General features: G+C 36.0%; 1 protein-coding gene across 2 annotated transcripts in view; it reads left to right on the top strand.

The window, feature by feature from the left end:
- The window catches only part of LOC128227309 (sodium- and chloride-dependent taurine transporter-like), a 41,989-nt gene that overhangs the window by 6,134 nt on the left and 13,040 nt on the right, over positions 1 to 22,815 (top strand). Inside the window, exons 1-7 of one of the 2 annotated variants that reach the window (XM_052937713.1) lie at positions 3,770 to 3,921; positions 8,031 to 8,267; positions 11,765 to 11,896; positions 12,192 to 12,540; positions 14,155 to 14,287; positions 15,337 to 15,471; positions 20,633 to 20,736. In XM_052937713.1, coding sequence (XP_052793673.1) covers positions 8,033 to 8,267; positions 11,765 to 11,896; positions 12,192 to 12,540; positions 14,155 to 14,287; positions 15,337 to 15,471; positions 20,633 to 20,736 — 1,088 coding nt within the window. In that variant the 5' untranslated portion in view covers positions 3,770 to 3,921; positions 8,031 to 8,032. Of the gene's footprint in view, positions 1 to 3,769; positions 3,922 to 8,030; positions 8,268 to 11,764; positions 11,897 to 12,191; positions 12,541 to 14,154; positions 14,288 to 15,336; positions 15,472 to 20,632; positions 20,737 to 22,815 lie in introns of those variants that run through there. The other variant, XM_052937712.1, reaches the window with a different exon arrangement.

Raw genomic sequence — 22,815 nt, 5'->3', positions numbered from 1 at the left:
CCTGTAAAGTGTCGTTGTTTATCATCACTCATATGCGAGTATTAGTTTCCTGCATATTGTCTTTGTATGTCATCACTCATATGCGAGTATTAGTTTCCTGCATAGTGTCTTTGTATATCATCACTCATATGCGAGTATTAGTTTCCTGCCAAGTGTCTTTGTATGTCATCAATCATATGCGAGTATTAGTTTCCTGCCAAGTGTCTTTGTATATCATCACTCATATGCGAGTATTAATTTCCTGTAAAGTGTCGTTGTATGTCATCACTCATATGCGAGAATTAGTTTCCTTCCAAGTGTCTTTGTATGTCATCACTCATATGCGAGTATTAATTTCCTGTAAAGTGTCGTTGTATATCATCACTCATATGCGAGTATTAGTTTCCTGCATATTGTCTTTGTATGTCATCACTCATATGCGAGTATTAGTTTTCTGCAAAGTGTCTTTGTATGTCATCACTCATATGCGAGTATTAGTTTCCTGCATATAGTGTCTTTGTATGTCATCAATCATATGCGAGTATTAGTTTCCTGCCAGGTGTCTTTGTATATCATCACTCATATGCGAGTATTAGTTTCCTGCAAAGTGTCTTTGTATGTCATCACTCATATGCGAGTATTAGTTTCCTGCATATAGTGTCTTTGTATGTCATCAATCATATGCGAGTATTAGTTTCCTGCATAGTGTGTCTTTGTATGTCATCAATCATATGCGAGTATTAGTTTCCTGCAAAGTGTCTATGTATGTCATCACTCATATGCGAGTATTAGTTTTCTGCATAGTGTCTATGTATGTCATCACTCATATGCGAGTATTAGTTTCCTGCCAAGTGTCTTTGTATATCATCAATCATATGCGAGTATTAGTTTCCTGCAAAGTGTCTTTGTATGTCATCACTCATATGCGAGTATTAGTTTCCTGCATATAGTGTTTTTGTATGTCATCACTCATATGCGAGTATTAGTTTCCTGCCAAGTGTCTTTGTATATCATCACTCATATGCGAGTATTAGTTTCCTGCCAAGTATGTCATCACTCATATGAGAGAATTAGTTTCCTGCATATAGTGTCTTTGTATGTCATCACTCATATGCGAGTATTAGTTTCCTGCATATAGTTTCTTTGTATGTCATCAATCATATGCGAGTATTAGTTTCCTGCATAGCGTCTTTGTATGTCATCACTCATATGCGAGTATTAGTTTCCTGCCAAGTATGTCATCACTCATATGAGAGAATTAGTTTCCTTTAAAGTGTCTTTGTATGTCAACACTTTTGTGCGAGTCTAAGTTTACTGCAAATTTTCTTTGTATGTCATTACTTATATAAGGGTCTGAGTTTTCTGCCAAGTGCCTTTGTATTTCATCACTTATATGCATGTATTAGTTTTCTGCTATGTAAATTACGTCATACATGTGAACTTCGTCGTGCTCCTCTCGGATTACAATGTATATCATGTTGGCATTGACGTGCATTTTATTAATACTTATGCACGTGTACATGGCTCGTGTTTCGTTTTCAACAAAAAATGTTGACAACGAATTTGTAAGTAATTGATTCATGATTTCATCTGCTCACATTTACATATTCAAGATTTATTATAACAACTTTTAGTTTTGTATTTTGTTGAAAAAAGTTTCTTTGTCCTAAAAATTTTGATGTTTAGATTACTGGTTTAGGATTACAGATGTTAGGTTTATATTTTTATAAATGAGGCTTTTATCTATCTAATCTAGCAAAGGGTCTTGTTTCAACATCCTTTAGTTGTATTTATGATATGTTAATTTACAGTTTGGTTATTTTCCATTGCGAAATTTAAAGCGACGTTGGAAACAGTTAATAAATAGCGTAAAGTTTAGTTAAACTGAGCACGAAACGCTGGCGGTGTTCTATCAGGGAGGTTGGCGATATGTCATCCTGACTTGGTGGTAGTCACAATTTTAGTCCAATCTTGATAACACTTGGCCAGTGGCATATTTGGTTAACAGCTAGGTCAATGAATGAAACAACTTTGTATGCATTCTAAATTGAGCTTGAAGAAAGTTGAGTCGAAATGTTTGTGTCATTAAAACGTTAGACTAGGGTCTAGGGTAACATCCTTTTCAAAAATAGGTAGGGTAGGCTTCTCTTTTTTTAAATATTATTGTCTTCATTGGAGAATAGTGTTAAAGTTATACTCGGTATAAAACATAAAGGTTTTAAGCTACATATTAAAATACACAATTATTATTTTTTTACAAACTGACTATAAAAAAGTAATAAAAACGGAAGGGTCGGCGCCTATTTCGTAGGTAGGGACGGGTTGCCAGAACGAAATATATTTTTTTTTGGCCTTAGGTCTATATTTAGTCAGCTGATCTGAAAAGTCATGTATGGCAGTACATTTTTTTTTATTTTAATTTCCTCAACTGTTTGCTTATTTTCAATAGGCCTACTGGTTAAAGTTCAGCTCACTCAATATGTAGCGAAGTAATGAAACTTATAAGATAGTTTCATTTTGCGATTCAAATCGTCTATTTACAGTTGGATTTAGGGATGTTCCCGAGTACCTTTAAGAAGCGTTAGGTTTACGACTAAGATATCTTATTGAAACTTATTTTATTATTATAAAAAAATAAGATAAAGAAGGACTGAGCTAGCGAACTGAGGCATTAAAGCTGAACTCTCACAGATTGACAGTTATGACATTTATTTTTAGTTTTTGTCTCAGAGTCAGCTGATTTTGGTATCATTGCATTCAATTCATTCATATAAGATAACTCACAATAGAACAGATCTTAATCGTTTGGGAAACTGCTGAAAACCTCATTTTTTCTTAAAGCTGCACTTTCACAGATTTACCGTTTTTACAACTTTTTTACTTTTTTCTCTTGGAAAGAGCTAATTTTTGCATACATATCTGCAAACCAATGATATAAGATTGCTGACAAAAACAGATCGTAGACTTTCATATTTCTGTTCGAAAATTAATGTTTTATGGCTTAAACCGTTACTAACGGTTTAAGAAAAATGCATAAAACATCAATTTTTGAACTTAAATATAAAAATCTGGGATCTAATTTTTTGTCAGCAGTCGTATATAACTGGTCTCCATGGATTTTCGCAAAAATTGGCTCGTTCCAAGACACAAAATAAAAAAAGTTGTCAAAACGTTCAATCTGTGAGAGTGCAGTTTTATAGCGTTCCATAAAACATCAATGCTTCATTGTAAACATGAAAAACTGGGATATGATCATTACTCATTAGTCTACTGGTTTCCAGATATATAGGGAAAAAATGGCTCATTCTAAGACAAAAACAATAAGTAAAAAGAGTTGTCAAAACGGCCAATCTGTGAGAGTGCAGCTTTAAGATTTTGAAAATTTGTCTCCACTGCTTTTGATTTCTAAATGTTTTGAGCAGGCGGAGAACCAAATTATGAAGATTATAATATATCATAACAAATCCAGGGTTTTGCAATAATATTGTTTTAAATATTTCTTCTACAAAACATATTTTCTTATTCCCCTGTTTCGTAAAGAAACAGTTTTATTGTCTATCTCTCTATCTGTGTGTCTGTATTAAAGGTCTCAAATATCTGCATAGAAACCGGATATAAACTGTATTTGTTTTAAAAGAAAACATGTCGTTTACAATCATATCAGTTGACATCTAAGTTATGGAACTCTTTCTACTTAAAATAAGCTGTCACTGAGGTGAGTTTACAGCGTTTTCTGTCTGTACAAGATCTGCCACACCGATCAGCTGAATAGACTGAAGCTCTCTGCACTTTACAACTCTTTGTGGAAGTTAACATTGCGCTCAGTTCCGGCTTTGTATTCGGTGGATTAATTTTAAGCTTTAATAAAGCTCTCAGTTGTACACGGCTAGTGTTAGTTTGGTTTGTGATAGCCTTATCAAGTTGGAGATAATATTAAAACAAGTATGTAAACTCTCATTTTTTAAGACTGTAACAAACAAGAAACATAATTATTTTATAAAATAAAAAATGTATCAGTGTGTGTATAACACGTGATAAATCACGTCATATATGCTACGTCGGAAGGCAACATTTTGCATAAAATGAAGACTTAAATCAAAGATAACTTTTCCTTTACTACACCATTTTAAATCAAACAAAGGGCAGTCTATGCCCCTTAAAGAGCCCCGCCTTCGTTTAATTACCGAAATTGGATTAGGTGATTGGTTTCCTCAAACACTTTAACAAACCTGTTCCCGTAATAATGTTTTGACAGTGCTCCGTCAGACGGCCGTATTGTGAAAAGGTTTTTCGAAGTGTTTGAAGAAACTAAACTCTCAATCACACTCTGGTAAAAAAAACGAAGGTGGGGCTCCGTAAGAGGCGTAGACTGCGCTATGTTTCATCTAAAATGGTGAAGAAATAGTGTAGTTATCTTTGTTTTAAGTCTTCATTCGAAGCAAAATATTGCCTTCCGACGTAGCATTTATGACGCAATTTATCACAAGGTATACACACACTGTGTAGCCCGCCATGTTGATCCAACTGACACCACCTTAGCTTATTCAGATTAATTTCTGTAATCCGAAAGACGAGCACCCTTACGTTCGCGTCAATTAAAATTGTGACGATACATGTCATTTTAATACTGCCGATGACGTATGATGATCAGTAAACATAAACTGTTTCAAAAGTCACAAGAACTTAAATGTGTTAAATGCATGCATGCATTTTCAGAAGCGGATTTGGGGATAGCTGATATTGCTTTTTTCTGGTCCTTTAATATTATTTAACCTTAGTAAAGGTATTTTATCTATAAGTCTACGTTTAACGTCATTGCAAATAATGTTGACACCAGTAATGGAAACCGGAAATTTCCGTAATGTCAATGTCTAAATGAATTTATTTTTGTTCCCATTCTTTTATTGAAGTTAGATAAATCTTTTATTTTCCTCCATGTATGGATAGTATGACGTATATACAGCAAGGTTTAATCGGTACAAATAAATAACAATGGAAACATATATACATGTACATAAATGGCATGGTGGTTTTCAGGCTGAGGAAAACAGACACCGAGTGAGGATATTATGTAAAAAATGTAATTCGGTTATTGCTCATGGCGCTTGGTTTCAATGATTTGTTTATAATTGCAGGGTTTTGCAAGTCCTGTAGTTTATAATATAGCTGCAATGTGTTTGTTAACGTTGTTAAAATATATTCATTATATGTCTGTTGTTAATAAGGATTTTGTCGGTTTAAATAAAAAGAAATCGCTGTTTCAAACACTGTTTAAACATTTAAGCCCGCTCTCATTGAGAAGTCAAACGGGTTTGGACCAAAATGGAGTTGCATACAAAGCAAAATAATTAGTTTTATAGTGTTACATCGCCTCATGAACACCGTAACTAAATAATTGCCTCGTGGCTAAGCGTGGGATACAACTTTTAGTTCTCAGTGCAAATTCGGTGAGCTATAATGTGGTAGAACATTATTAAAGCATTATAAATATCCTCCATTTATTCGCATGCATTATCTTTGTTTCTAAAATAAAACCATATATTTGGAACCCGACTCCAAATTACTGAATCCATACCGAAATACCCCCATCAGAAGGTTAGGCTGTATTGATTGTGTTCTGGCACGGACACAACTCAAATAAAGGGTTGCTGGCGGTGTTTTGTTTATTTATAGGTTTTTGATATTCTTATGTTAGTTTAAGGTTAACGAGTTGTGACTGAATTAATCGGCTTTTTGAGGGATTGTTAGTTCATGATTACCAATTTGATACGCTTACCACAGTCTCAAAACATGAATGAAAAACAAAGATTTTGGGGCACCTATCCAATTACGACGTACTCTTGTTACCATATCTATGGAGGCTATTCGTTGTCATATCAATGTCAGATTGCGTATTGACTTTGTTCAGAAAAATCTTATTCCAATCATCTGCATGCAATGTTATGCAGTGTTTTGGCAACGACGAGTGCTGTTCATGTTGTTACTGCTGTGACTAATTCTTAAGCCTAACGCTAAGTGAGTCGTGGCCGCACGTTTAAACTTGGTATAATCCTTGTTCTGGGGTATTAAAACTTTTGTGTAAGGTAACATTTTAAATTAAACCATTTCAATGTACATGTTGAAAGTCCATTCTTTGCAACTGAGCTTAGGTGAGGCGCACAAAGTACGCCCCCATCCCCATTTAGCCGGGGCTGACCCTATTTATTTTCTTCTCTCGATTGTGTGGCGTGAGATGTCATTCATCGTTGTTGCACGCCACATTTTAAGAGATTAAATACTCTCTTTGGTTTTATATTATCTCTTTAATCTACACGGGGGTGCGTTGGGGTCAAGCAATAATGTAATCAATCTGCGCTTGAAGACCATACAAACTCTACCCCCCCCCCCCCCTCCCCCGCCTCAAAGTCCACACACACACACACCCTCCAATTAACAGAACAGACCATTGTCAATGAGCAATGACTTCAGCTTTGTGGTCAACGGCGTATTTGATAGCAAAAAATCATTTATATAATTGTATATCCGGTTTATATTATTAATGAAGGCCGTCTGGAACGCTTTACGGCATCTGACAAGTCATGTTGTCGTTATGTCCTGTTAAGAAAACCGTTTTGCCAAGGCTTTATACAATACGTATTCTAAAATTGTTTAATTAGACAACCCAGAACAGTTTCCTATGACAAAAGTGACTATTATAATGACGTTTTTCAACCTTTTTTGTTTCATTAGGCATAGTCATCATTAACAGACCAAAAAAAAAGGAATTGAACCAAGAAAAACACAAAGCTGCTGATTCCCGGTACAGTTTTTATAAGGGCGATAAGCTTTGTACTTTGGTACTTGTGAACATTATGATCATTGGTTATCAGTCCCGAAGCATTTTGATGATATATGGATTACACACACTAGATTTCGACCCTAAGTGCTTATCAATTTATCGCACCGAAAACTCAATGAATCCGGAAAATTCCAGTTCTTCTGTTTTGTCGATAGAAATGTACAGGAACCTGCTAATATATTGACCCTCCTTGTAAAAGAGTGGGGAAACTTCTGGTATTGGAATTCTTGTTTGTGGTTCCAAAGGGATGGTCTTATACATTTAGTCATAGTTCGGCTTTCTCGTTTGACGTCAGAAGTTCCATGTGGTTTTCTTGAGTTGGAATTATATTTAGAGGTACTTCCGATACGCACGTTTTTACTTCCGTAATGCAAGGTATATTTTTGTATTTCTCAGACATTTGAGCTATTGTTTTTGCATGCCACATTACCAGTTGTACGTAAAAATAGTTTCCATATCTGTTGACGCATGTGCTTGCAAACACGCGGAGATGAATGCCATATCATATGCTATAAGTAAACACGTGCTCGTGGAGAGGAATGGGTGCAGGTGCGCTTTCCCAGAATACCTTTTTTCAAGCATCCATTCATCTTTCGCATAACTCAGACTTGTTTATCAGATATGGTCTAATGTTTTTAGACGCGTTCTATGCTCATACTTTACACGACCTACGTAAATAAAACGTAAACAAAACAGTTATTCAACCTGCGTAGATACCCAGCTTCTAAAAACTGTTTTTTGCAGTCCTACTTTTCAAGGTAGTATTAAGCATTTGTTTGTCAAATGGCTTATCTGTATAATCTTTTTTCGTGAATGGTTTATGTCTTTGTTAAGATGTCAATCTTCTTACACTGTTTTCAGTGGTTTGATAATTCTATCAGTTTCAAAGAGTATTTTAATTGGTGATGTTGATTATAATATAATGGCTATACCACCTTGACATGATGACCCTAAGCCTAAGTTGATATCAAAACTTCACTATAAAACCCGTGTGGATATACATTGCAGTGTACTCTTTTACTAGACTTGAAACTGCAAGGTGTTCCGCTTTGATAGAAAATATATCAAACACAAGCTCGTGCTACGTGACATTTTGATATTTAAAATCAGTTTGCTTTAAACGTTTTAGACTTCATAATTTTCATTTAAGGTGAAGAATACTAAAATTTTAGTTGCGTAAGAGCTATACCTATACATACACATCATACTACAGATATGGCTACTGACGACAAGAACTCTCCACCGGAAGAGTGGAAACAACAGACGGAGCCCCTGGCCCCGTCGACGCCAACGGACACAGCGACCCTGTCAAGTGAGGGGCTAAAACCGGAGATAATGGAGCGGGAAGTGTGGTCGAACAAACTGGACTTCCTGTTGGCGTGTATAGGGTTTTCCGTTGGGCTGGGGAACGTGTGGAGATTCCCCTTTCTATGCTACAGAAATGGTGGAGGTGAGTCTACTTATTTTTATTAACACATTAGACATATACTAATCAACTAAACCGTACTTCTGTTTTAGCAACCCCGTATTTATGTTGTTTCTATGTGAAGCTTTAAAGGGACTATACACCAGATGATAAAATTGCAAGAAAAAAGAAAATTGTCAAAAACTTACATAGAATTTGTATCGTTGTGTACAACGCATTGAATCTTACTGATATATCACATCGCTAACGACACATGCATCTTTCGCAGTTTTTGCGAATTTTACCATTCGAAATTTACTGGGGTTGTCTACCATGTACGTTTTTAATTTAAAAATAGCGTCGGTATTTGTATCTGTACTAATCACATGACTTTCATAGCTAATTATACACACTTTAAATTGGGAGACGATTATGCGCTTATTTTAAACGATTTAACTCAGCTGAGACGGCGATAAACTATTCCTTCAATCATGTAAAATGATGTATTGTCGGCCTCATACTAGCTCGATTGAACAATGATTCTAGGCTTGTCTTGTGGAAATAATTTATTTGCCGATTTTTGGTCCATCTGGTGTCAAGTCCCTTTAATACAGATTCAACTGTTGGAAGCATGGACGTAATATTGAGTTACAACGCACGTCTGATTTGCTGTCAGATAGAAATGTATCAGTGGAACGAATATGTTTTGTAAATCTATTACAGATGTTAAAGTGTGCTATTTTACAATCTCTCGGGAAATCGAGACTTCAAAACGTTTTATATAATCTCCAAACAATATTCATTGCAAATGTATTCAGTGCAAATTTGCGCTCCGCTGATAAACTGAGTTATGTGCAGCAAAATCTGCAAAATTAATTTCTCCTATTCACTGATAATATATTTGATATAAAAAAAATCTGCTGAATATCAACTGCGTTAAATTACCTTTTGAATTAATGATACAAAGTGAAGGTAAAGATGCCTTTCTTGCTTAATATATGGTTCATCGTCTATTTCTTAAATGTTTTCACTTAAAGTGACACTTATTCAAAATCAATACATACACGTGTATAAAATACATAAATTTTGAGTGATAAGTTTTTTAACTACTAACTAAATAATGCATTTATGGAATATATTAATGACTGATAACAAGATTGTGTCCCTGTTCTTGATATCTGATAACGCAAAAATATTAAATGATTGATGAGTGTTAAAAGATTTACTGCGATCTACTATAGTCTCATAAGGTAGAAACACCATTTTTTCTGCACCTTTCTATCAAATTAAACTCGGTATACTTCATATGAACCTTTGTTTTTGACATTTATTCATCCTTTTAAGTATATCAAAACAATTGTATTAATTGTGGTAAATCTTATTTGGGAGTAAGAGTGCATCTTTAAGGTAACATCATCAGAAATAATTATGAATAAATTATGCAGCGTGGCAATGAATAAATAAACGGCTGACATTTTCCAAATAAAATACATTCTTTGGTGTACACTTTCCAGCCGAAGTTGATGAAGGTTTTTCTGTCACCCGGTCTCACGTGTGCACCATCATTCTGTCAATGTTATGGCCAAATCGATACACTGTCTCAGAAGATATTTGCATATCTGGAATTGGCTGCAGGAGAAATCCTGGCCACATTTCTCTCTGTGAAAATATTGTTTTATTTATCCTAGAAATAACAATAGTGTTTGCACGATGTCTGCTCCTATCTCTGAAAATTGCTTTTTTCTGATTACTCAATGTCAAGATTTGGCAGAATATCAATAAAATATTAACTCAAATTTCTCATCTGCTGCTCGACGAGGTTTTATTATATATGATACGATCAAGTACGTCCGTTGAAATATGATTAAAAACGCGTGAACGTGAATATGAATACAGTGTACAAACTAAGTAACCAAATGGTTGTCAAAAACAAGACGGCGGGGCACCACTGTGGTCTTTTTGTGACCGACGTGAACTAGGAACTAGCTCTATCTGTCAATCAGTTTCAACGTCTTCCGGATGTGTGAACCAAATTTTGTCGGCTGCGTCTGTGTTATCACACACAAGTTTGCCTTTCTCGTCTGTCTGTTCAAGATGCGTAATTATCGACTCTATGTACAGTAGTATGTCAATCTCTGCAGTCTTTTCCCGCATTTCCCCAACCACATTACCATGTGTCACTGTCACGTGATTCAGCCGCGTTTCGAGTTTACCATAGTCTGCTCGCAGCTCCTTCAAAGTATCCCGAGACACTTTTATATCAGCTTCAACTTTCACAAGACTCTGCATGCTGCCCCGGATGTTTTCCAAAAGCTCGTCTGTTTTTCGCTGCATCGCGTAATCTCGACCCGGTTTGTACACGTGACTTAAACACCTGTGGCACTTGTGTCTGCAAAGCGTTCGAATGTCATCTGCTATTGTCGGGATTCTCGCCTGCCTAGCCCGATGACGTACTCCGGATTCAAGCTCCGGATTTTCTGTAAATATGACATCGTCATCATAATCGAGATCGGTTGAATGTACACCCACCATGGTTTATCGTCTGCTTCCGCAATGACGTGACGTAACTGATGACGTCGGCGGTTTTGTAGATTTTCCCGCATTTTGAATGCCGGAAATGGTCTATATTCATATACTTGCTATAATTTTGTTTTAATCGCCTACATGTACATAAATTTCATTATTTAATGGAGTTGCATGTTGGCCATATGTGAGTGTAGCCCCCTCCATACCGAAATTTCCATTGAATGACTTTTAATTTTAAAATTATTAAGAAGATTGGCAAATGTGCAATGTTCAGTTGTTTTGTACATTACTGCCCGTGTATACAGAAATCCACAACAAATAAATTGACCTCACAGCGACTTTGTCAGACCCAGAAATCCACAGTCTATAATAGCTTAATGTATAACATGACCTCCTATATATAAATCAATAGTCAATTGTGTTTGCTCTCTGACACGGGTCAATAGTTCGGCAACCGGTCAACAGCTACGAAAAAATGTGGATTTTTATTTTATTTTTTATTTTTATATTTTGCGTTTTCTTTCTTTTTTCTATTTTAGTAACAAATTTATCGGGGAATATTCAACAGAAATTGTATTCAATTGATGTTAAATTAATTAAAAGTATGATTTGATAAAATCAAATTGTTGATTGCAAAAATGTTTTGACTATTGACCGAAAATAGTATTCTATTAGACTTGGTATATTAGAATATCAAAATATGAGAATATCAAATAAATTTTAAAGAGTATAATCTTAAACTACAACGGATAGAAATAATTATACATACATGTATATAATTTGAATGATTCTAAATGCACGTACATGCTACATGATTCACCATTATTTTTTGGTTTATTTTATTTATGTGTACTACAATAAATCAATACAATAGTTTATATACAACGCGATGAAAACCATTTAAACAAACAGTACACTATAGGCGTCCCAAAGTCCTCGATTATGTGTTGACCTAATGCACCACAAAGATCTGTCTTACATTAAAAATGAATGGTTTTGTTTGTTTCTTCTTGCAGGTGCGTTCCTGATCCCGTATTTCATCGCGGTGATATTGGGCGGAATCCCAGCCTTCTTCCTGGAGGTGTCTCTAGGACAGTTTATGTCCGAGGGGGGCACCGGTACATGGAAAATATGCCCCCTCTTTCAAGGTATACAAACCGCATATACTGTGTTAATTAAGACCCTTCGCTTACCCATAATGAAAAAAAAAACGCAAGGTACAAAATGATAGATTTTTTTTTATAATTTTAAATAGTTGTACGAAAACCCACAGTTGGCTGTGGCTGTGAAATATAGCCGTAAAAGGCTGTGGTCGTGTGTATTTTTCAAAAACCGGTGTATCGCGGTCGGCAAAATCACGATTTAATCTGATTTTTCGGATATAAATTATGTCGACAGAAAATGGTAGAATCATATTTTAATAAAATATTCATTTTCTTACAGGTATTGGCTACGCCTGTGCCATCATCGTGTTTCTACTGAATTGCGAATACAACATAATCCTAACATGGGCGTTCCACTATCTGTTTTCGTCGTTTACTTCGGTGCTACCCTGGTCACATTGTGAAAACGATTGGAATACGGAAACGTGTCGCGTTGACCATCGACAGCTCGGGAAAGGCCATCAAGGCAACGAGACCCTCTATAACGTTAGCGTTGTCGTGAATGGGTCGCTAGGTGGCGCTGCTGCCAGCACCGTATCGAGCGTCGCTGCGAATGTAAGCTGGGTCACCTCGAAAGTGGCGGAGAATGTCTCGAAGCAAATCTCGGATCCAGTCACCGAATATTGGGAGTAAGTTTTGCGTTTTGATTATAGCTCTTAAAAATTATATATATTATACGCATACATTTAGCAAATTATCAAATTTTAGAAGTCATTTCTTTCCATTTTACTCAATCTATGTTACACAAAATATTATTAAGTTAGATTTTACTGCAGTACTGGTCTTTAGCATGTGGTGAAGATAAATTTTAGTACTTTTTTCCCATTGCATCATTTCGTTTTGTAAAAAAATAATGACTTTGCTTGAATCATTTGTTTGTTTGTTGCAATTGCTTTGACTTGCTGGAAATAACAAGTACTCTTTTTTTCTAAAGGCAACCAAATGTAATCGGAAAGGTTGCTTGGTGCTGATTTTTAATCCATTTCTACCATGTTATAGGCTGCGCAGCCCAATTTGAATATGAAACTCGTGCGTTCATTTCACGTTTAAGGTTACGCTTCGCTTCTACTCATTGTGTCTTTTTATTGTAGATGAGGATATCAGCTCCATATGCTGATTAATATTAACATTGTTAGTTTGTTTCAGAGCCACCACCCACCCCCAACCCACGATTAACACGCACTGAAAACCGCGACTTCTTTTAAACCGTTCTACTATGTATTGCTTATACTATGCCAATGCATTACTGACTTCATAGACATATCATATACCCGCAGTATATGTCAATTTACCCGCAGTTTATGTAAATTTACCCGCAGTATATGTCAATATTACCGCAGTTTATGTCATGTTATGATTTATTTTCGTTTGGTAAAACTACCACTACTATACTTACGTTTCTGTTTTATAATAACACTTTAAAAATAAAAGTAGGTTTTTATTTTTGTTAGTATCTTTATACTTATTTTTTTTTTATTTTGACTTCATTTTGAAAGTAATTTCTCCCACCTCAGATAAGTAGATCCAATAATTTAGCTATGCTAGAAATTCTTATCTTGCCCACGGGCGAAGATAAAATGCCCGTATGGAACTTCTTTTTAATGGTCTCCACATTGTAATTACCTCCCTTGTTAAAGACTGTCGTCTGTAGCATTATGGAATCATTTTCTTGTGGTAATATTTAGAACGCTAATTAATTATTTCTCGCTTCAAATGTCACCATAAAACAGTTATCACGCACCTTTCAAGAAATAATGCTTTACTCTCCTTAGAACTATTTAAAGACCGATTTGACTAATAACATCATCTGAATCGCTGCGCGCATATCCATGACAACCTCGAATTATCGCATATCCATGCGCAATTATTTTTACTAAGCACAAAAAAGTTCCAGCAAAAAATACATTTTTACTTAATTTTGTTTAATTGAGGTGGGAAAAAAAGCATCTACCATAGCCGCTCGTGTAAGATAGGTTCATCCCGACCCTCGCGCAGGGTGTTTTGCGGAAACTCGGTCAAAACACCCTACGCTCAGGTCGGGATGAACCTATCTTACACTCTCGGCCATGGAAGATACTTATAATCTAGTTTTGTTAAGTATTTCAACTTGTGTTCATTTCTTGTAACACATTTTTATTTACACGTGCAGTTAGCTTTGCATGAAACTTGCAAATGCTGTATTTTCGGACATACCATACTTTCGGATGGTGTCGTATTCATGCCCTAACGTCAACCACTTACAGGCGGAAAGTGCTGGGGTTGTCCTCGGGGATCGACGAGCCGGGGAACATCAAGTGGGACCTCTGTTTATGTCTTCTCCTAGCATGGATAGTCGTCTATTTCTGCATCTGGAAGGGAATCCGAAGCTCCGGCAAGGTGATTCTGAAAGTGAAAAAATGGGATCATGTAATATGCGCATACCCATATCTATACCAGAGTACCCTCAAAGAACCCCCAAATCAAAGTACAAGGGTTGTGAAGTATATGTCACCGGTTCCCAAAAATCTTTCAAAACGTCAAAGGCAATCAGCTGGTAGAGCCTCGGTGGATCCCCCTGTCAAAACGAGGCAATTTTCGGATACATTAAGTACCTCAAATGTGCTCGATGCAAGTCCGTTGATTAAAACGTTACATTCAAACTTAATACCTATAAAAACCCATCTCCTTTTTACCGGACTTGAATCGTTGCCCTTCCCACTTTTAGGCACATGAAATGCAAGAAATTGAGAAAGATGTTTCCGAAAAGTGAGTTGCCCAAACTAATGCGATGTTTATTTTGTTCAGGCTAGTTGGATTCTCTGCACTTTAGTGTGCAGACATTCAGCGTTGGACAAAGAAATGCATCTCGATGCAAAATTGCCCGTGATTTGCAATGTTGTCATAACAATTCCTAAATTATTCACACTCATTTAAAAGTAAAAATTACACCAAAAAGAACTAAAACTCCCCATAAACTGCGAAACATTGTGGCAGTGACTAAGTCCTTAACATTAGCCTATGCCATTCGGCGCCTTTTGTTGAAAACTACTCCGATGCGAGTAAGAAACAATGGGTGTGGATAAGATATGCATTCCTGTAAAACAAAACATGTATTTTTATTTTCAGGTCGCTTTCTTTTAAAGCGGACGCTACTCAATTTATGAGTATAATTTAATCGAATCTAATTAAAGTACAATTATTATTCTGTTTTGAATGGTAAAGTGCAAATAATGAATTATCATAAAATAGTTTCGTAAAAACATTATTATGTTGACTATACTAAATTCCTTAAATAAAGTAAATAGTTTGCGTAATTTTGTTCGAAATTTGTAATACTTTTTTTATAACTTTTTTTGTAAGTAATCTCTTTCGATTGATTCTATATTATGTCGCAGTCCCCAGATGTCACTGCTGTATGTAGTTGACACCTGTAAGTATCCTTGTAGGTGATGTATTTTACGGCGACCAGCCCCTACATCCTCATGTTTATCCTGCTGATAAGAGGCCTGACGCTAGAGGGCGCTTCTGAAGGGCTTAAATTCTACCTCATACCTGATTGGTCAAGACTGTTGGACACGCAGGTAAGAATATTTCTCCCTTAAAAGTTGGTGTTGATTTATTTCATATAAACGGACGTATAAGGAGTGTTTATGTTTAATTTTGTTGAGCTTTGTTTAACAAAAGTAAAACTATGATGACATGGATGAGAAAAAGTGGCCCCAACTCTTTTATTTGTATAGGGAAAAAGAGCCAATGACACTTCTTAAGTGAAATTCAGCTGAAAATTGACTAACATTTTCTACATTCGTTTGTAAGCATGCATGTGTTTCATGAAAAAATCGTTTTTATTATTCCATAACCAGTATGTGTATAAAATAACCGAAAACGTGTGAAGATTAAAACTATTTATATGGCACTGCAATCCCCTATTTCTCAAATAAGCCCCCATAATCGTGATATAAGGTAAAATAACGAGACAGACTTTCGTTTTATCATGATGCCCAAGACTGACCCCTAAAGAGCTGGAGCCACTGTTTCGCATCCGTGTATGCGTATGGAGGACATATATTTCATAAATCTCAAATGGACGTCCCCTCTTTATTTGGCAATTAATAGTGCAATTTGTAACACTCGACAGTTTCTTTAAATGACCCGTGGTAATTGCAGTGTTGCAATTATATCAATTTATGAAATTCCCAGAACAAACGCTTTGAAAGCAAAGCTTATGTGATTTCTCAAAATACAAAGGAAGCGCTTACTTTTGACGTAGGTGTGACGTTACAGAACAAAATATCAGTATACGGTCTTAGTGTCGGAGAAGCACAAACCGATTTGTAATTAATGCAGAGAGCATCTTACACGTGCATACTGCATTAGTAAGTCCTATCACAAATATAAGCTAAAGAAATGTTATTTCATAATGTTTTGTGACCCCCTCCACGCACCCTTCGAAGAAGTAAGGGGTATATTTCTTTGCACATGACGGTCCGTTGGCCGGTCGGAAGACCAAACCATGTCCGATCGATAATTAGAGAACGCTTTGGCCTAAGGTCCTCAAACTTGGTCATGACGTGCAGATGACTCTAATGATTTCTGGGGTCAGAAGGTCAAAGGCCACGGTCGCAGTGGACTTGAGCACATAAAGCTTATCGGAATATTACTAAGGCTGACCTTAGATTCTCAAACTTGGTAGGGAGGTTGGCCATGACCAACATATGATCCCTAATGACTTTATCGTCAGCCGGTCACGGTCGCGATGACCTTGAACATTGAAACCTTGTTCTATTGATAATTTAATATGACAGGGTCCTCAAGCTTTGAGGGAAGTTGGTCATGACTAGCAGATGACCCCTATTGATTGTCTCCAGATTGACCTTAAATTTGGTAAGGAGGTTGGTCATGACCACTAGGTGACCCCTATAAAGGTTATTGACTTTGTGGTTAGAAGGTCACCGTCGCGGTGATTTGTCCAATTGATAACTTGAGTATGCTTGTGCCTAAGGTCCTCAAACTTGGAAGGAAGGTTGGTCATGATCAGCATATGTCATCCATAGATTTACCTCACATTGACCTTAAACACAAATCCTTGCTGGATCAATATAAAGATACCGTTTGAATTCCCGTTTTCAAACATGGAAGGGAGGTTGGTTATGACCAGTGTTTATTCACTTCACAATATACCCCGAAAGTAGCATGGTATCATTAGCAAAGTCAGTTGTAACAACACACTTATTGGACTATAGACATAAAACTTGGCAAACTGTTCAATTAACTGTATAATAGTGTATGGTGAAATCTATGTGACATGTCTTACGTTTGATGCAATGCAGTGTGTTTTAATAACATTGTCCACGATCGTTACGGACATTCCTCATTTAACTTTAACGTCCATTACACATATTGTATATCAAATTAAAAGTTAATTCTATAAAGAAAATGATAACATGTTAATATATACTTTAATGATAATTGTTTGTGAACGAAAAGCTAATACCATTCGGCTAATCATTACCCAGTTAGTTGAACCTCGAATGGTACACCACGATGATGAGTTGATGTGTCTGAAATATTTCCATGACAACTGGCCAGTTTGTAGAGGCATGTGCCCTTGAATATAATTTGTATATTGTGGGCTATGGTGGAGTTTGTGGACCGTTTAAGAGATGTCATTCAACTTGGTACTAATACATTACCACCATGGTGTGTAGTAGAGCATGACTTCTGTGTCTTGAATGTGATTTTTTTTTATTTGAGCGAATTCCTGCCACAAGTAAAGAGGTGTCATTCTCAAACTTGGTACACATTGCCACCATGACGTGTAGTAGTACCTGGTGTATTTTTTGTGACGTACGGCCATTTCGTCTTAGAGATGTGTGCACTTAAAAACGACTTTAACACTTTTTGCTATTTTGACGACTTATATATTTATCAGACGCGTAGCTGACTGTACGCAAATACGCAGTTGCGTAATGATATTTTGACATGTCGATGTTTTTGTCATATCAAAAACTCCGAATTTGAAATGTCCGCTCCCACTAGGTACCTACTCCCAAGGTATCGATCTGCGTTATTTCAAAGTGGGCCTAGCTACGCGCCTGCTTTTGGTTATTTTGGAGTTCTAGAGCAAGTTACTCCCATAGTTTTTAAGATATCACTTTGATACTTGATACAGATTACCACCATGATGGGTAGAAGGGCTTAGTGTATTTTTTTTTAGAAACATTGCTTATTTCATTTTCTCATACCGTGGCAAACTCCTTTTTTAAGTTTGGTGCGCTTGAACATCTGTTTAACACTTCAGCTCTATTGAAGATTTAATGTTGACCTTGTGGTTTATACGAATGATTCTCTTTGATATAAACTTAAATCATTTAAAATTAGTTTACTTCGATATTTGCCGGATTTAATAGCATCGTGCGTCAATGTGGTTTGCGGGTGTAGACATTACCTCTGTGATAGCTGTAGTAGTTTACTACTCATTCTTAATATTAAATGTGACATGTGCGTGTTAAGCAATCTCACATTGAAACTCTTAAATTTCTGTAGTGTTTCAATCGTGGTCGCTTAGATACACACGTATTGATTAAAGAAGTTGAAGTTTCTAAATATCCGGTGTATTGTTGTAGTTAAAAGAAATTTCATTCCAATTATTTCGTTAAGGATGTAATTTAAGATCGCTTTTTTCCGCATGCCGGTCGTAACAATCGCCTACACGGTATTAACATAATTGTTTCCTTCTTTGTTATCTGCATGTTCATTATAAATACAGTGAATTTATGATGTTATAAATCGGCCAATATAATAATGTGCATAACTAAAAACAGAAACCTATTATTTAAACCGCCGCTGTTCAAATTCTGGGCGATAATTACTATCAATGGTAACATTAAGTATACATAGAATATTTCCTTAAAGCTGCACTCTCACAGATTTACCGTTGAATATTTCCTTAAAGCTGCACTCTCACAGATTTACCGTTTTTACAACTTTTTTTTTTATTTTTTGTCTTGGAATGAGTAAATTTTTGCGTAAATATCTTCAATTCAGTGATAAAAGACTGCTGTCAAAAGATCAGATCGCAGATTTTCATTTTTCCGTTCCAAAATTAATGTTTTATGGTTAAAACCGTTACTTACGGTTTAAGGAAAATGCATAAACCATCAATTTTTTAACTTAATGTAAAAATCTGCATTCTAAATTTTGTCAGCAAGCTTAAATGACTGGTTTACATGCATTTTCGCTTAAATTGGCTCTTCCAAGACGAAAAATAAAAAAAGTTGTCAAAACGTTCAATCTGTTGGAATGAAGCTAACATTAAAGCCACACTATCAGCTTTGGTGGATACTGGGATGGGGGATCGATTAACCTGTATTTGTAGTTCGGTTCTGGGGGAGGGGCGCAAGGCAAAAGGCCACGCCCCTTAGTTACTGCCCCTCTATCGCCAATTCCTGTATCCGCCCCTTACGTCCCATTTAACTTCAAATCCTGGTCCCGCCCGTGTTGTTTGTTCATATTTTTATATTTACCAGTATATATGCATAAGGCATCTTGAACGTTTCTAATTGACCTTCTGTCTGTAAACAAAAAGTAGCGACAACAATTTTTTATTTCAAAATTATATTCGCGTTACTTTTTAGCATGTTGAATGTTGACAACTTTCGCGGCAAGGTTGACTAATTCCGATAAAATCATTACACGTGTATGGTTTAGTGCCACGGAAAAATACTGGAATTAAACCGTTTTTTTTCTAACTTACATGCTTGTAAATGTATTAAATGTGTTGGAAAATGTCACTGGCACCGGATTTTCAAACTCAAACATTTTTTTTTTAAATAAAAAAAAAATCCTATAATTCCTCACTAAAAATTATGATATCGAATATGTGAAAAAATATTGAAAAATATTATATTTTTTAAATATGCACTTTGTACTGTATATTATACAGTACAAAGTGCATATTTAAAAAAAGTAATATTTTCTTACATATTCGGTATTATAATTTTTAGTAAGGAATTATAAGATTTTTTAAAAAAAAATGTTTGAGTTTGAAAATCCGGTGCCAGTGGGAAAATGTTTATATTTGATAACTTTAGTACCGCAGCGTATGGGCCTTTAAGCGAAGAAACTATGACTAGCCTGAAACTTAAAGTCCACTGTATCAATAGACAACAATTAATTGTGTATGTGTTTAACGTATATGAAGCAGGACAACAAATGACAAGTCAGCAACATTCAATGTAACACTGTACAAAGAAGTTCCGGACAGATAAATCGAGCAATCTCAATGTTTCACCGCCCTCAACCAACCGCCAATCCGGATAAGAGTGTGCGCATTCCCCCCCCCCCCCCCCGCATCATGTATAGCCGGTGTTATTGCGAGTTATGTACTCATTGCACACAACTCGGCACGACTCTAATATTGTGTAGTGCGTCCAAGCGACCTTAAGTATATGTAAGAGTCCACGTCTATGTGTAAGAAGTTGAACTTGTGCTGTAAGGCAGACGACAATGTGCCACAAAATGTCACTGTCATAGACAGGTGGTCAATGTCCAAACAAGCAGGCGACAAATCGGCTGTTATCAAACTACCAATACTTTAAAGGTGCGTGTGGACGCAGGAACTCAGCAGACCGGTATTGACGATACTACTTTATTTCAGGTTCAAAACCATTATTGTAAATTATTAGCGTTCAATGGCAATGTGCCATGGTATGCAGACGACAATTAATCGGTTATTTACAGGTGTGGGTGGACGCGGGGACCCAGATCTTCTTCTCCTACTCCATCGCCCTTGGAACCCTGACCGCCCTCGGCAGCTATAACCGATTCAACCACAACTCGCTCAGGTAAAATGCGAGGAACTTACATCGTATGTTGCGCGTATTCTTATTCAGTAATTGTTCAGGGAATCTACCATCTCAAAATAACAAACTTAGATCTTGAAACTGGGTAACATATTCTAGTGCATGATTGTTTGAATAATTCAAAATGTATGTTACAGTGTGCATTTTGGCAAATATTTATAAGGCAAAACATGGTCGAGTGGATGACCTATTGTCATTTGATGTCCAAGAATGCCTTGTTTATAAAATAATGCCAGAAATAGTTTGGCTTCGGAGGCGCAAAACACAGTTAAAATACCGTACTGAAGTACCTGTTTTAATGTTGCTGTAATAGAAATATCAGAGATATTTTCATTGACGTCATCGACTGAAGTTTTTACTGTTGTAAAAAAATCGAAATACTTTTTAAACTTAAGCTCCAATATGTAACATGTAAATTATATTTTAAGATTTGTGTCGGTCTACGATTGATAAGACCCATGTTATTAGGCAATTATTTAATGAGCTTAGTTTGTCTGGCTTCTTAACCGCAAACATACTTATCACCAAATCAGCGATACTATTTACGGTGTTCGACTTTTGCCGTAATTGCGGTCGATATTGAAAAAAACATGATACTTATGTGGCACAAATATTTATTAGAGGTCATTACCGACCTTTTTTTTCTTTTAAACTATGCTCTTAATATCAGGTTTGCTTACATTATATATGATATCTGATCTTTAAATGATCATAGGATAAAGACAGTAAGAAATCGAGTATCATTAACTAGTCGACCCTAAAAAACAACTCTATGCTAATTAGTTTGAGTAGCGATTAGTTACAACGTACACTAAAAAAATCGAGCCAAACGGTTATGCTTTCCTTCAGTTGAAAGAAATCGGTCATTTTCATCCACTTCGAGCCAACGAGGAAATCGAGCCAAGCGAGTTCGAGCCAATGGGGTTCGACTGTATTGCACTTGAGATGGGGTTGCTCAGTATTGTTATCACGAGTCACTTAGTAATGAACAAGCGCTTATTTATTGTCCGGTTTTAAAGAATACATATTTCTTTGGATATATATTTCCTTGTTTGAGGGAATATTTATAAAGTACTTCAAATTTCTTCTATAGGGTTCATTTACGTGTATGAAACCCACACGTATCCCGTTGTCATAATATAGAATCTCGCTCTTTTCTGACATTAACTTGATATTTGGCAATGTTACTTGACCTTTCAAAACTATTTATTATTTATGTTGAAGTAGTTAATAAGGACGATTATAAACTTTTTTCTATTAATAAAAGTCATTTGTTATTTGAGTACTTAAATTAAGAAGCTAGAAATATCTATGAATACAAGAGTCCAAAAGGCCGTGAACTGTAAAACGTCAGATAACTTATCAGGCATGATTTATCTTCCAAATCTTGAAATTGATACATATTCACGAACAAATTCACATTGGACTCTAAATTTGTCTCGTATTGAAGCAGAAATGCCCCACACGTGCTTAAGATGTGAATATACACATACGCATATCCCAGACAATGAGGTTTTTATATTTTAGACATAATACTATCTGTTGCTGCATAGACCTTCAATCAATGCCTTATAATGCGAACTTTACTCCAGCAAATGAACGCCTTTGTCGCCTATTATAGTACCCCGATCAGCCCTATTATTCTCTATTGTTCGACATGAAAAGCAGATAGTATTTATTATCGTACAGGTGCACTGGTATGAATTCTTTGTTGTCCGCGATAGTTACCCGCCAATTGATTTTAAGCTATCTGAGTAAAGAATTAGAAACACACATTATAATTAGATTTGACCTCAAGCAGAACTCTGAGATCTTTTTATTGCTGTGCGTCATGAAATATTCAATAGTACATGTTACACCACAAGTTTAGTATTGCTCCCAAGTCTAAGTGTACGCGTTTGCATGTCTGTCGGTCAGTATACATGGTACGGTATTGTTAGCCAAAGTTCACAAAATCTAGAATACACCATACGCTTCAATGCCAGAAAGAATTTTCTGTAGTACATGTATATATAAAAGATTAAATTTCGAGATTCCTTGATTCTAGATTAATTATATGCA

This window comes from Mya arenaria, chromosome 3 (genome assembly GCF_026914265.1).
Source record: "Mya arenaria isolate MELC-2E11 chromosome 3, ASM2691426v1".
Lineage (NCBI taxonomy): Eukaryota > Metazoa > Mollusca > Bivalvia > Myida > Myidae > Mya > Mya arenaria.
This window is presented reverse-complemented; position numbering and strand designations above follow the sequence as displayed.